Source organism: Crassostrea angulata, chromosome 10 (assembly GCF_025612915.1).
Source record: "Crassostrea angulata isolate pt1a10 chromosome 10, ASM2561291v2, whole genome shotgun sequence".
Taxonomy (NCBI): Eukaryota; Metazoa; Mollusca; class Bivalvia; order Ostreida; family Ostreidae; genus Magallana; species Magallana angulata.
Window position 1 is genome coordinate 37,927,595 of NC_069120.1, and position 14,213 is coordinate 37,941,807.

Below are 14,213 nucleotides of genomic sequence, written 5' to 3' on the forward strand. Positions count from 1 at the left end.
AAAATATACATGTACATATAATCTGGTTTGAAGTGCTAACACATTTTTCATGGTAAAGTTTTCTGGAGAAAATTGATGAGGATTGCTTAGATTTCTAAGAAATATATATATATATATATATATATATATATATATATATATATATATATATATATATATATATATATATATATATATATATATATTCCTAGCATGCGTTTGACTTGAAAATGACATTAAAACTTTAATTTTCGAGAAAAACAAATTTTTTCTATAAAAAAGGTATCAATGTTCATAAAAACAAAGTGCCTTGTCTATTCGGACTCGGTACGTATCTGATGGTCAGTAGTAGTTTAATGTTATACCCAATTCTGTACTGAAAAAGACATCCATATTTGGAAATATGAACAGTTGCACACTGGGTAGAAATCGCTATGCTGTGACGTACTGTCATAAAACGTTAAAGGCATGAGGTGTCCAGGACCCCTAACGCTAAATTCCCAAAAGTTGTTTTCTGTAATTATTACTAGTATGAACCCTCATTATGACTCCTTCCTGGTCCGTTAGAGTCATGGGTTGAACAAACTTGACTAAATATCAGGAAGCTAAACTGTAAAAGTTTGGATCGCACAGGCTCTTTATAGAAGCCTTTTTAACATTCCCATCTAGTTTCTTTCCTTCTTAACTCTGTCCCTTTGGAAAGAGGAATGACCTTTTTAAGTTGATCTTGAGAAAAATAAGTTACAAGGAAAACAACAGAAAAGGGACTTTCGTTGAAGCATCCTTATTTTTGCCTCAAGTTCGCTGAAATAGATAAAAGAAATCTCCAAATTTATGGCAACAGACAATAAGTCAAGAATTAAGAAACCAGAAATCTGGAAAAAGTTTTGGTGATCAATTATGATTTGTTTTCTTTTTGCACTGAAGTTAAAACTGGCGTTAAAACTGCAGAATTGTTGTGTATGTTGTTTGTCAATCATTAAATCAAAAATACTGAAAAACAATCGTATAAAGAAAATTGAGTTTGAGGAACCATGTATTTTAACGTAGTGCTTATTTTGCGAAAAATGTCAACTATGCTATTTTAAACTGACATTGTTAAAATGTTTTCATTCTTGTTGTTACTTATCAAAAGCTTATGATAAACGATTCATATATGTAAGTATGACACATGTAATGAAGATTTTAGTCATTTTTGTTACCCTTCCCTTCGGGTTTAAAGCAAAGACAAAGACAATACGCAATGATATAGATAGCTATACACATGGCACCATGTGTTAAAGATGTAAATGTGATTCTCATATCGCGAGGTTTTGATTCTCGAGAGTTCGGTACAAAAGAAGAGTTTGCCAGATTTGAAGAACAGTCACTGGTGAATTTTCATGTAAGGAAATATTTAAACATTATCGAAAGTTTATGACAAAGAAACAACCAGTTACAGTTAAAATATATAATTATATATCTTCCTTATTTTTTGACGCACACTCTATTCTACATGTATGTAAAGGTTAAATGGCAATATACCTATACACACATTAGTATATTAACAATATGAATTTATTCTTACTGGGGGTGCTTAGATCTTTTTAAAATGTTTATGGTCGATCACGATTGTATTGAAATTTCAAGAAAAGAAAAACAAAATATCACTCGGTCGCATTTTTTCTTTCGTAGTTTTATTACGCTACAAAAATAGCGAACATTAGGTGATGAAATATGACTGGCTGCAGACAATATCACATGTTTGAAAAATGATTACTCTGCATTGTTCATAACACAACATAATCACAACATAAACAACATCATATGCGTAAATAAAAATAATATATACATGACGGATATAATCATTGTAGAGAGATACTAGTAGACAGTCTTAGTTAAAAATAAATATTACATCATCACATACAAAGTAAAGTAAGTAATGCTGTTCACACATCACACATATCATCATCATCTTAACCACAATCATCATCATCATCATGACGCACATTAAATATCACGTTTACTTGGTTATGTTAATGCTTTGTAGAAATATATAAAAAAAAAAAGTGATATGTACAAATCATTACCATAAAAAATGACTAAGTTGGAGAACTAGAGTTGTCTCCAAGGAGTTGTAGGTTTTTCATATTTTTTCAAATTGTAGAAGTATTGTTACTTATATAATATTGCACATCACACTTTGTAGAAATATCAATTATTTGCGTTTAGCAGGAAGCTCCAACAATTGCAGATTTTTGTCCTTTTTCATTTTATCAATTCTGACAGACTTCCTTCTCTGGAAAAAAAATTGCTTTTATTTAAAAATAATTGGCAGTTTTAACCAGTATTGAGGAATGTAGTGACTGCATGTACCTATCTATTGACTAAAATCGAACAAAACCACATCAAACGTATAAACCTGGTCAGCATAGAGCCAATGCTCAGTTGGTGCTACATGTATAATTTCTATTAATATTTTTGAACTTTGTTTTATGTACAGTTAATTAAGTACGTAGCAGTGATGTTGAAGTATGCGTAATTGTTTAAACAAATACTTACTGCAGTAGATTCATGCCTTCCATCCTTCTTTTTACCTCTAAAAAGCCCTTTCTTTGTATTTTTCTGTCTTACTTGAACATCACCCTCCTTCAACAATCAAATTGAATGGATTTTTTAAAAATTGTTTTAATATGTACGTTTTAGAATATTTTCATGAATAAATTGAAACAATACAACTGAATACATGTAAATGGATATTATACAGTGTGTGTGCAGTGACTATAGAATTACTAAGTTATGTAATTACTTCTTGTTCATTTTACTCGTCTAAATCTACTTATATTGATAAAAACTCGCACTTAAAATGAATTACTTCCTTGTAAATGAATAAGAAAACCCAGACATGACTTGATCACAGCGGTTCATTCAGACATGAAGGAAGGCAAACAAAACATAACCCCCGTTTTATTAGAAGGAAGTAAATTGTAATTTGGTTGAAATCAGCCATAGTGAAATTTACTACATGTAATAAATGAGTAAGTCGCAAACAAACGGTTTCTGCTAAATGTTACTGCGTGCTGTAACATCCATTAACCATTGTTAAGTGTTTTAAAAGTGATATTCAAGTGCATTATAAGGGTCCTTTCCGATTAAATTTAACTTTATATTGAAAAAAAAAATATTTCCTCATTCATATTTCATAAATGCTGCATTTATAAAACAATCAATGGTTTGCTAAATAGATTTCCAAAAGAAACATATAGGTGATGTATGTGCAGTGTTAGTAGTTAAAGTAATGTACTAAAATTACTAGCTACTTTGCAATTTCTAAATTAAGTATCTAAAAGCATGCCTACGTTATGAATTTACCTCTCCTGCACCCGATTCATCGTGGGTTTGACCTTCGTGATAACTTGAATGACCTTGAGAAACAAAAAGATAAAAAAAGACTTATGTATGAAATAAAGAACTAAGAATAAATAAGCAAATGACCTTACTTAACTTCTTCTTTGCTATAGTATTTGAATTACAATGATCTTGAATTAAATTGTTCAAATTAACAATTGTTTTCGTTAAAAACAAAACCAATATATACACGTACAAGTACAAGTAAATGATTAAAATATATTTCCTTTTTTATGAATAACTTTGAAGCTATGAATCCTACTCACTCGATGAGCTGGATGTACTGGCGTTCGACATTCTATTTTCGTCGGATGACCTCAACAATTGTTGGTTTCTTTGGTTCTTTTAAACAAATGTCAACATTTTAAAATTTATCGATCAAACTCCAAAGAGACTGCATTTTTTTTAACATAGTCTTTAGAATTACAGTATGTTTTAAAATCTTAATATCAAATAACATATCCTGACGTTGTTCTAAATTAAATTCTATTATCATATTATTCTACTGAGTACATGTATTTATTACCTAGAATTTCAGAGACATAACAACAAATATAAAAATGAACCTACAAATTTATCCAAGCTCTCCTTAATTGCCTCTGGTGGACAAGACATTTTCCTCCCTCCTTTACCCCCCATTTTAGATTTCAATTTGCTGAAAAATCCTTGACCTCTATTCTAAAAAAAAGATGAAAACAGAAAGAAAGAAACTAAAAAATAGTACTAAGATATTCATTTTACATCATCATTCAGAATTGAAAAAAAAAAATCATCGCAGTATAAAACAATGCACTTTTTAATCATTACCAAGGACATGTCGTCATCAGAAACGCATTTCTTGGGAACACTGCTACTTCTCTTGTAGTGGTGGGCTTTCTCCGACATTTGCTCTTGGGCCAGTGGAGATACAGGAGAACCTTCATGAAGGTAAAGCAAAGTATTATTCGTCTATTTTATTTACACTTGAAGTATAATTTAGTTAATTTTGATTAAAAAAAGATACTTTATTAGAAACGCTATTTTAGTAACTATTCTATGAAATCAAAGCATACACGACCAGTCACGTGTCAAAAGATCATAGTTAAAAATACTTTTCTAGAAACTACGAACTGTGCGACGAATTCATGTTAGGATACGGCCCTGGGGGCCATAAAACTTAGACGAGCTCACTTTTGATCTCAGTCTCACTTTTCCACTATATGTTCCTTTTGTAAAAGTGAGACTTACACTGTAGATCATAAGTAAGCTCGTCTAAGTTTCATGGCCCCGGGGCCATGAAATCAAAATATTTTGATAGAGTCTGTTCATCTCCATACCTATCCGTTGATGGAATCCTCCATGATGTCTTGTATCACTTTCAGACATGGCCCTCTCGTGAGGTACTGGTGTTGAAGTAAATCCATGAAACCTGCTTTCGTGGCTTCCTCCAAATGCTAATAAATTATGATTTTTTTATTCCAAGATCTTAAAAACATCCTACAAGTTAATTTTTCAAGGTAAGACTTAACTCAACTTGTATGTTAAGTTGCAAAATAACTCACGTAGGTAGCTTGGTCTATGTCCATGTGTATCTTGTTTCAAATCGGAGGTGGAATGGACATTATGTACCGGTGACATCAGCGATGTTCGAGGAGAAATTCTAGGAGCTGAAAACAAAACAAAGATAAATTAATTCTTAGTATCAAAAAGTTATTCTTTTTAAAGTTTTTATGTGTTTTCCGAAACGTTTTTTCATTTAATTATAGTAAATCGGCGTTATGTATGCTCTTACAAACTGATGTTGGATTGACATAATCCTCTGAATCTGGGATCGGAAGCTGTTTGGGTACATTCACAACAGATTCTGAATGAGACTTTTTGAGGTGATGGGGTGGTACATGTACTTCTTTCATGGGCATATACTCCGAACCAGTCGGTCCTGAATCCAACTCATCGTCGAAAGTCGCGATGCTCTCCGCTGCGTCCTCTTTTGTTAAAATTACACTTGAATCAGACGACCGATTTGGTTTTGGAAGAACTACAGGAGGTGTGGGTTTAGTTTTACTTCCGTTCCTTTGGACCGATCTCATGTCCATGTAGGAATTTGAGGTAGTTGCCATGTCTACATAGTCTGCTATCGTCGTATCGTCACTGCTGTCGCTGGACAAGATGTCACCTGAATCTGCGGATAATTTTCCCGAATCTAGAGTGGTTACCGACTCCATGGAAGTTTCCGATGTTATTGTGGTTCTAGAATCGGTGGAATATCTAGAATCGATGGACATTCTAGAATCCCCAGAACTTGAGTCTATGGAAGATCTCTCTGATTGAACAGGCGGTCGAGGGACTGGTTTACAAGGAGCAGGGGTGGACTTCATTTTTGGGGGAGGTGGCGGCGCAACTTCGTCCTCTCCGTCGTCTGCTGTCTGTAAATCAAACACGTCGTCTGCGTGGTGAACTTTTGCCTGGTTACTGTTTACGTAGTATTGTGAGGACTGATGGGGTGTTGGAGGGGGCATTTCATATGCGTCATCTTCCAGTAAACTATCCACAGTACGACCAGAGGGTGAATCTAAAATTCATATACTTATGCTTAGTAAAACAAGATATTAAAAAGCTTTTTGTTTTTGGAACTCTAATATTGGTGTAGTTTGAAGCTTATATTCATGGATATGGAACATGATTTTGAATTTAAATTTGAAAATTTATTACTGCTAATGATATTAACGGAAAAGAATTTTAGTGGAAATAATTGATTGCTTGATGCTTACACGAGCTGGCGACAGACATATGATCAAAACTGTCACTGATTCCGCTATCCTTATTAGCTGGAGAACTTCCTGAAATGTAAGAGAGCATTTGTGAATGGCCCGATGTACATGTACGAGCATAGTACCGGTATTTGATATAAGCCATAAATACTGAGTATAAAGCAGTTTAACAAGCTGACACTAACGCTTATCTCGCTGGGTAACAGTAAGCATGTCCAGTTTTTCTGCTAATTTCAGGAAGCCGCGATTTCGCGCCAACTGACCAGGTGTCTCGTCCTGAGAGTTTGTCACGTGGCATATTTTGTCCATTCCTGGGACCTTTATCAGTTCATCACAAAATAAGCTCAGACCAAGCTCGGCGCCGAAATGTAATAAAGTTGGCCAGTTACTTTCTTCCGAATCTGTAAAATAAAGGAAGATAAAAAAAGATATAACTCAGATTTCTGAAGAAAAGTAATATTTAACAGGCAAACCAACGAGTGGATGAGAAGGAAGTTTCTTAAATAATATAATAGTAGGTCGGCTCTTCTTACAAAAGAAGATTAAGAGCGAATAAGACTCTTACGTTTTTCAGCTAGATTATCCCCTAAGGACAGACTTTTCAGTGGATCAAACATTTTGAAATTGGAACATTTGTCCGCTAAAAACTTGTCCAAACAGGAGACTGATATTTCCGGGAGTCTGAGAGCCTTGCATAACACTGTCAGCGGTTCTAGCTCTGCGTGCAGAAGCTCCTGGATCTGGGATAGTTTGTCGCCCGCTGATTGGTCAGATTTGGGTTCGATCTGCAGGGTCGCAACATTTCTTCGTTTTGTTGTTACTATCCTCAGCGACTGTGATCTATTGAAATCATCTAAAAAAAATATTGCATTTAAAAGTAAAAAAAATTTTAACGCTGGATTTTGTTTATGTAAAACTATCAAGATATACGGGTCTTATCGATTTAAATATATTAGGATATAATATACGGGTAGACTTTTAAATGCAGGCAAAGTAAAGAGTAAAGTGCACCCTCATTTAAATATAAAATCTCAGAGAGGATATCAAGACACACGAATAAATCATTTATTTCTTTTTTGACGATGCTGTAAAACTTATTGAAAGATGGAAAACAGAATTTAGGTATTTATGGCTCTTAGCTTTTATCTGAAATACTTTTTATTGAAGGGTAAAGGGGGGGGGGGTAATGCGCAGGTATGAAAAAAACGTGTTTGTTTTGAAGTTCAGACAGTCTTAGCTGTAGTATTAACCTACAATGGCGGGGCTGACTCAATGCGGAAGTATTTGGAAGTAGTTAGGCGGAAGAAAAAGGCGATAAGAAAATGAATATAATGCCTTATATTTGACCACCGCTTGTCACCGTGATGAATAGAACCTTCATCTCGCCATAATTACTTTCAATAGGGCATGAACGATGCTTAATGCGACATTCCTTATAAGATCTCAGAGCCAACGCTAACCGAGTGCGATTGAAATTCGATACTCAAATCACTTCAGTCTTCGCTTTGTTCTGATTTTACACGTAAGTTCATGTCCAATTTAGGGATCCCTTTCCACATTCTTTTCTAGAGTTACCCTTATTGTTTTTTGTTTAGTTTTCTTTAAGAAATACCAAATTGACACCTGTGATTGTATGAGAACTTTCTCTCTCTCTCTCTCTCTCTCTCTCTCTCTCTCTCATAATAATAATAATAATAATAATGATAATAATAATAATAATAATAATAATAATAATAATAATACATGTATATAGAACAGAACTCATTGACAAATCATAATAGGAAGCAATTTACCAATCTAATTCTGCACGGAAATTTCACTCACGACGACCAAATTCCCAACCTATTGTTCCTTGAAGATGATCGACTCCTCCCCTTCCGAACCGAAACTTAACCCACACATGCAGAATGTTTCTTATACTCGCAGTCAATTCACCATCCTTTTTATACTAATACCAAAGAGTTTTCTATAACCGTTAACAATAACATACCTGTAAGGGAGGCCTCATATAGAGCGTTACCCAAGTACTTGCACTGGACACACATCTCTGGCCTATTTTCGTCTTGAACAAGGATATTTTCTTCGTCTTTATGCGTCATAATTAAGTATAATTTGCTGTCCTGTTCGAATAAAAAATACATCAGAAACAGCCCTATTAGGATCCTTCGACAAGAATAATATCAATCTTTTCATGACCGTCGTTCTTCTGATATTAATCATTTGCATATCGATTATCATCATCATCATCATCATCATCATCATCATCATCATCATCATCAACTTCATCATCATCATCATCCAATTTAAAATCATATGATGAGGAGGCGATGATTTATCATACATGTACATGTAGTTATATCCATCTTACTGATCAAACACTGTACTAAGAAAGAGGTACTGAACAATAGAGCTTCACTTAAAAATGTTTTATCTATTTTTCAGATAACGCTGGGGGAAAATGCACTTGAAACAAACAAATATCCTTTTTTATGTTTTCCTTTAGCTTAACTTATTATAAATGCTTCTTAGAGAGAAAAAAACCCCACAGAAAGCTTCGAAAAACCGAATAGCAGGCAAGTTTACATGAACTAAGCATCCAACAAAACCTACCCTCTCACTGATAATGTACTTCTGTAATTGGTTTGACGATGTGGGGATCGGTTTGGGTGCCGGGAGAAGGTCGTATGGTACATTACTATGATGCATGAAGTCCTCTGTAGGAACATTTCTTTCGTATAGGTCAATAATCTCCACCAGAAGACATCTCACCGAACTCTCGTTGGCCTCGGTTTCAAATATTGGAAAGCCAAGAATGGTATCTGCTTCTCTTTCCTTGAGAGCAGCTTCGAATTCTGACTCGTCGACACCTAGGAGTACCACTAGAGATTGCTGTTTTGAAATAGAGCAGAAGTGATCGTAATTCGGTAGTTCTAGAAACGCAGGACTGGCCAATATGATGTTGGCCTTGTAAGAGTCCTCACATTCTAAAGCCAATGCAGCCTCGATTTCGTGGACGCGAATATCGTAAGCCTTTTCTCCTAGTTTCGTCTTCAGAAAGTTTGCCCACTGTCCGCAGTCTTCAGACACAAAGTAGAGAGCAACCGCTTCGATCATGGTGAATTCATGTATCTGGAGACAAGAATGAAAATCGTACAAAATAATAAATAATTAAAATACGTGGAATTAAGATATAGTTTCCTGGTGGTACTGTGTACAAAGGTACAGTTAGATTAACGAAATGATTCCTGGTCTTCAGGAAATTCATGAAAACACAGCTATGTAGTAAAAGCAGCTTTTGACAAAACCATAACTAGAGGGAAGTTTTTCTCTTATCACGCTCCGAAAAAAAAATTCAAACTATCTTATGTACCGATCGATAACTCCTCAAGATAGATACGATCTACCTCCTGAGCAACTACTTAATTGTTTCCTGAAATACATGTATTATAATACATTATAATTAGAAGTTACATTAGAAGCACGTGGATTTTTATCAGACTTCCTAAAACAAAAAAATGTTAAAAAAATAAAACAAACGTACGTAGATTGATCATCCTTTTGCGCTATCTCCCTAAAACATCCCTCCCAGAGCTTCCTCTTTCACTTAATTAAGAATATCATTTCTATGACTGTACGACGGTCCGCGCCATCAATGATCGTGTTTATCTACGAGATCACACCGCATTTTATTTATTTATTAACGAACTGAATGGCTGTGGTCAATTTACGACCCGCCTTTGTCCAAGTGTGACCAGGCAAAGATTTCTCGCTTCAGTAAATTCTATCTTTGAACGTCAATCTAGGTTTGAGAAATGTCGTTTTAAAATTTTGACCGAGTAGCTAGCTTACATCGCTCAGAATCGAAACAACAATGCATTTGACTGAAGTCACACGTGATAGCTAGAATTCGTACTGTATGAGTTAAAAGACGAATGTAAATGAATTACCTGATGGGCCTGGGTCTTTAATTTTATTGCATATGCTATGCAAGATTCATTTTAAATCTTGTGAACTAGGGGTGAAAGAACGAGACCTGTCGCTCGCACATATCAGACAGGCATTCCCAGGTTAGTCTCTGGGTTTTTTTTAATTTTTTTTATTTAGGAGTTCCGGAAAACAATTAACTTTTCGAAAAGAACGGGATATGTTTATGGAAATCATTGACTCTGTATTTAATCATGGATAACCGTATCATCACTACGAATGTCTGGTGTCCTTGCAGAACACCTTCACATATATACTAGCCTTGTTTATATATAATAAACAAACGGTTGACTCTAATGACACGGTCTAGCACACAAACACACAAAAAATTAAACTGCAAGAACTGCACAGGTTGTGGTCTAGAAATATAAATGTCTTACCTTTACTTCTCAGTGTTGGTCTAAAACAACTGGTTTTTGTGGTGGTTTGTATCCTCTCTTTTTCTATCTCTCTCTCTCTAACTTTTTTGTCACTCTATCTGTGAGCCATAAAATCACATCCGTGCAGTTAGAATTCACTCGATATTATGAGTCGTTTGTTGAAATCAGGCACTCAAGTAAGAGGAGAGAAAAAAACACTAAACAACTTCCCTGTTTATAGAGCCGCTTAATGCTACCTGGCTGGGGCCCAATCTATTTTTATTTCTCAGGTAAACAGGAGGGGGAAACCCAAATGACCTGGTTTGTGTATTTTAAACGATTATACATTAACAATGTTTAAATGAAGCTACCCTCTCTTCGGAAAAATCCCCGGAAATCTAATGTTGATGCTGACATGCTGTGATGATCATTGATACCCAATATTTGACCTCAATATTGATCAGTAGGAAGTTTAAAACACCTTCCAATTTTTGGATTGACATGAAGGTGTATATATTGAAATTAACTTTAATTTGTGTTGAGCTGCAGGAGGTATATTGAGTTTCTGTGCTTGCGTGCGACTTTATTCTAAACTGCTTTTATGCAACTGTCATGATTTCGTTACCTATAATTCTGAAGATATAAGAATGAATATTACATTTAGCTACATGATACCAAAGAGAAGCTATCGAGATATCAAAATATAGTTTTCTTGTGCTTTTTTCATTTAAATGTCGAATATATGTGTCATAATGATTATTAATTTCTTAAAAGTAATTTAGATTTAAAATGCAAAGAGTTTTTATAATGTAACTAATGCACTCTCTCTCTCTCTCTCTCTCTCTCTCTCTCTCTCTCTCTCTCTCTCTCTCTTTTGTAATTTTCAACTCAATTCATTTATTCTTTTAGATTATTTTGTTAGTGGAGAACAAACAAAATCATACAAATTATTCTAGTTCAGAATTTACAAATTTTTTTAAGAAGTACAGAATTTGTTTTTGTCAACAATTTTCTTTAGAAACTTTAAAGCATTTGATGGAACATAATGTTTCCTGAAATCTTTTGGAATTGATGATAGTAGATGTACATTACATTCTAACAAGTAGTGAATCTCATTTGATAATCATTACACAAATAACAAAGTTTTTACTTTTCATGTTGTCATATACATGTACTTTTTCATTGATCCACCCTTATTGGGGGAGTTCATAGAATTCAAATAAAAAAGTTCGCTATTTTTCTGATCAGAATAAATACATTAGAATCGAATTAAATCTCCGAACTATTGAAATTCAATTTTCTTTCGCGGATGGTTGAATTCCTTTTTATCTTTTTTTTTTAAACTTTACAGTTCTAAATAAAGTATTTACATGTAATAGTTATGTATTGCGGTCAGGTATGAACTATGATGTTTAAATACAAATATAACCGATCGAACATATTGGTTAACAAGACAAGAAATGAGGAAGTTTTTATATTATAATTTTATTTACTCGAACTTTAACCGTGCTCAATTGGGTGTGTTCCCGTTTTGCACACATTTGATAATTGGGTATAGAACAATAGGTGTGATTTGTGTTGTGATAGCAATTATAGTCTGCTTCCAATCAAAGCATTTACCTGGATCTTTACCTGTGTTTTATCAGTGCCTTACAATGAATTAGCAAAAAGAATATAGATATTTTGTTGTATTTTATGTCTGATTACTAATAACTCACCATGCATTTTTTTCATTTGACAAAATAAAGATAATGATATTTTTAGTCTTTAATTTCTGCTCACTGATAATGATTAGATGATTTTACTTTTACATTTTTGTCCATTTATCTTAAATATAAAATTAAATGAATATTGAGGGAAAATTCTGGTTCCAAGCCAACTGGAAGCTGATTCAATGAATAATTATATATATGATGTATAATCAAATGATGAAGGGGAAAACTACACGTACAGTCATGGGGTACTCCGTGTCTCTTTTTACAACTTGACAGTAGTTCTTATGACACCACCGCTTTAGTATATATTACGGGTCACTTTCTGGTTTTTTCAAATCAGTTGCTTAATACATGAAGCACAAAAAATTCCGACTAAAATAATAATTTTAATATGGATTCGATAAACTTCAAACTGAAGAAGGTTGACCATGCATGAATTACATGTAGGTCTACATTTCATAGATTTTGTGAAAATATCTTTACAGTTTTTGAAGCATAAAAATGCCGATTTATCATCATACAATTTGTCTATTTTCTTCGATTATTCAAGCCATAGCATAACTGAAAAATATTTAGCAGCGTTTTCACCAAACACATTTCCTCCATTTATGTCAGCAAAAGCAATAATTGAACATTAAAATATATTTTCTCTTCAAGCTTGTTACATGTACATGTACTTCATATAGACAGCAAGATAAAGAAAAGCACTACATATACAACAGTTTTGCGGTAATCTTTCTTGTTTAAATAAATAAATGAAATTGTTCGTGACCAAATTGAAGTCTGAAATTAAATTCAAGAAGATGGATGTCAATTATATGTAAATGTGTTTTTATGCAAGTTATATTGTAACATGTAATAAAAGTAAATATCAGTTGCGAGTAGATATGTTTTATTTATTTTATTGTCAATTGCCCTCACTGGAACTGTGATGTAGACTATAGCAATTAAGCAATTAACTCACATGGTAAAATTCCCGTTTCTCACACATTTTTTCGACACCTAATTTTCAAATGTGTGCAAAACGGGAACAAACCGTTCACTTGATCTTGATTTTAATAATTGTTAAAATTCTGCAGTGAAATGGGCTCGTGAAAAAGCTTTAAAAAGCAATTTCGTTTCACTGGGACTAGTCTCGCATCAGCAGCAAATAGTGCACACACCGAACTTATTTTAACAGCCCCACTTATTATACTTTACAAATTTAAAAATGAGTTATTGTGGACAAGGCAAAAGAGCAAATTTGCAAATCATTAGTCATAAATTAAATTGGATAGACAAGTATCAGTTTCTCCGGATATACCATTAGCGCTATGCTTTCTACATAGAGAATCTTATGCTGTATTACATGTATGATTATAATGAAGACTTGACGAGTTATCTTTCTTCACTCGTTCAAATTTTTGTTCTTTTGTTAGTTTGGTTAGTTGTCTGTGCTTAAGCCTTTTGTAAAGTATATAGATAAAATGTAGAATCTGTAACTGGATTAATCCTTTCACAGGTGTTCTTATGTTATTAAAACGTTTATTTTGTTGTTAAATACAAGTACATTGTAAATTGTTTTGGTATAACTTTCAGTTTTAACTGATAATGGCTTAGTTGATTTCTACTATATAATTTCTCGAAAACATTATACATGTATTTGTTATATGACATTGATATTATTTAATAATAGGATGATGACATTCTCTGGTAAATCTTAAATTTAGAACAGAATCCAATCACTCATCCAACCAAATAAGTTAAACAGGATATTTCTCGTGACCAACCAACTTGGTTGATCACGTGATAAAATCCTGTGAAGCCCGAAGGATTGAACGTTTTTGTTATTCTATAGGTTCATATCTGGAAGCATATTTGCAAATGTAAATATTTACAATTTCCGAATTCATTCAATGGTACTTGTCCCTTCAATGCGGCGAAGAATCATTTTATTTCAAATACCAAAGATAAGTTAAAACTAATTATATAAATTGCGAAGAATCATTCTTTATATCTCAAATACCGAGGAGTTTGAATATATTTTGTCTATCGGAATT

At 33.5% G+C, this 14,213-nt stretch overlaps 1 protein-coding gene across 3 annotated transcripts; it reads right to left on the reverse strand.

Annotated features, from left to right (window-relative positions):
- Nucleotides 1-1,636: 1,636 nt before the first annotated feature.
- LOC128167242 (uncharacterized) lies at nt 1,637-10,703 on the reverse strand. 3 transcript variants are annotated; one of them, XM_052832838.1, is made up of 15 exons: nt 10,481-10,702; nt 8,727-9,245; nt 8,107-8,236; nt 6,682-6,969; nt 6,302-6,517; nt 6,117-6,185; nt 5,138-5,917; nt 4,908-5,012; nt 4,683-4,799; nt 4,174-4,283; nt 3,937-4,044; nt 3,633-3,708; nt 3,331-3,383; nt 2,521-2,607; nt 1,637-2,257 (listed from the first exon to the last, which is right to left on the reverse strand). In XM_052832838.1, the coding sequence occupies exons 2-15, from the start codon at nt 9,228-9,230 to the stop codon at nt 2,177-2,179; spliced, it is 2,724 nt and encodes a 907-aa protein (XP_052688798.1). In that variant the 5' UTR covers nt 9,231-9,245; nt 10,481-10,702; the 3' UTR covers nt 1,637-2,176. The 3 variants fall into 3 exon arrangements, 2 of the variants coding, with proteins under 2 accessions (XP_052688798.1, XP_052688799.1); XM_052832839.1 differs by lacking the exon at nt 10,481-10,702 and adding an exon at nt 9,658-9,857; XR_008241229.1 differs by having other exon boundaries at nt 2,211-2,257; nt 3,318-3,383; nt 10,481-10,703.
- Between the last annotated feature and the right edge of the window lie 3,510 nt (nt 10,704-14,213).

What these genes read in the sequence shown, in the direction of transcription:
- LOC128167242 (XM_052832838.1), bottom strand. Translation starts at nt 9,230, where the DNA reads ATGATCGAAGCGGTTGCTCTCTACTTTGTGTCTGAAGACTGCGGACAG. An exon ending in AGTACATTATCAGTGAGAGG is followed by an intron (nt 8,237 to 8,726) that starts GTAGGTTTTGTT and finishes TTATTCGAACAG; the next exon opens with GACAGCAAATTATACTTAAT. An exon ending in ACATAGACCAAGCTACCTAC is followed by an intron (nt 4,800 to 4,907) that starts GTGAGTTATTTT and finishes ATAATTTATTAG; the next exon opens with CATTTGGAGGAAGCCACGAA.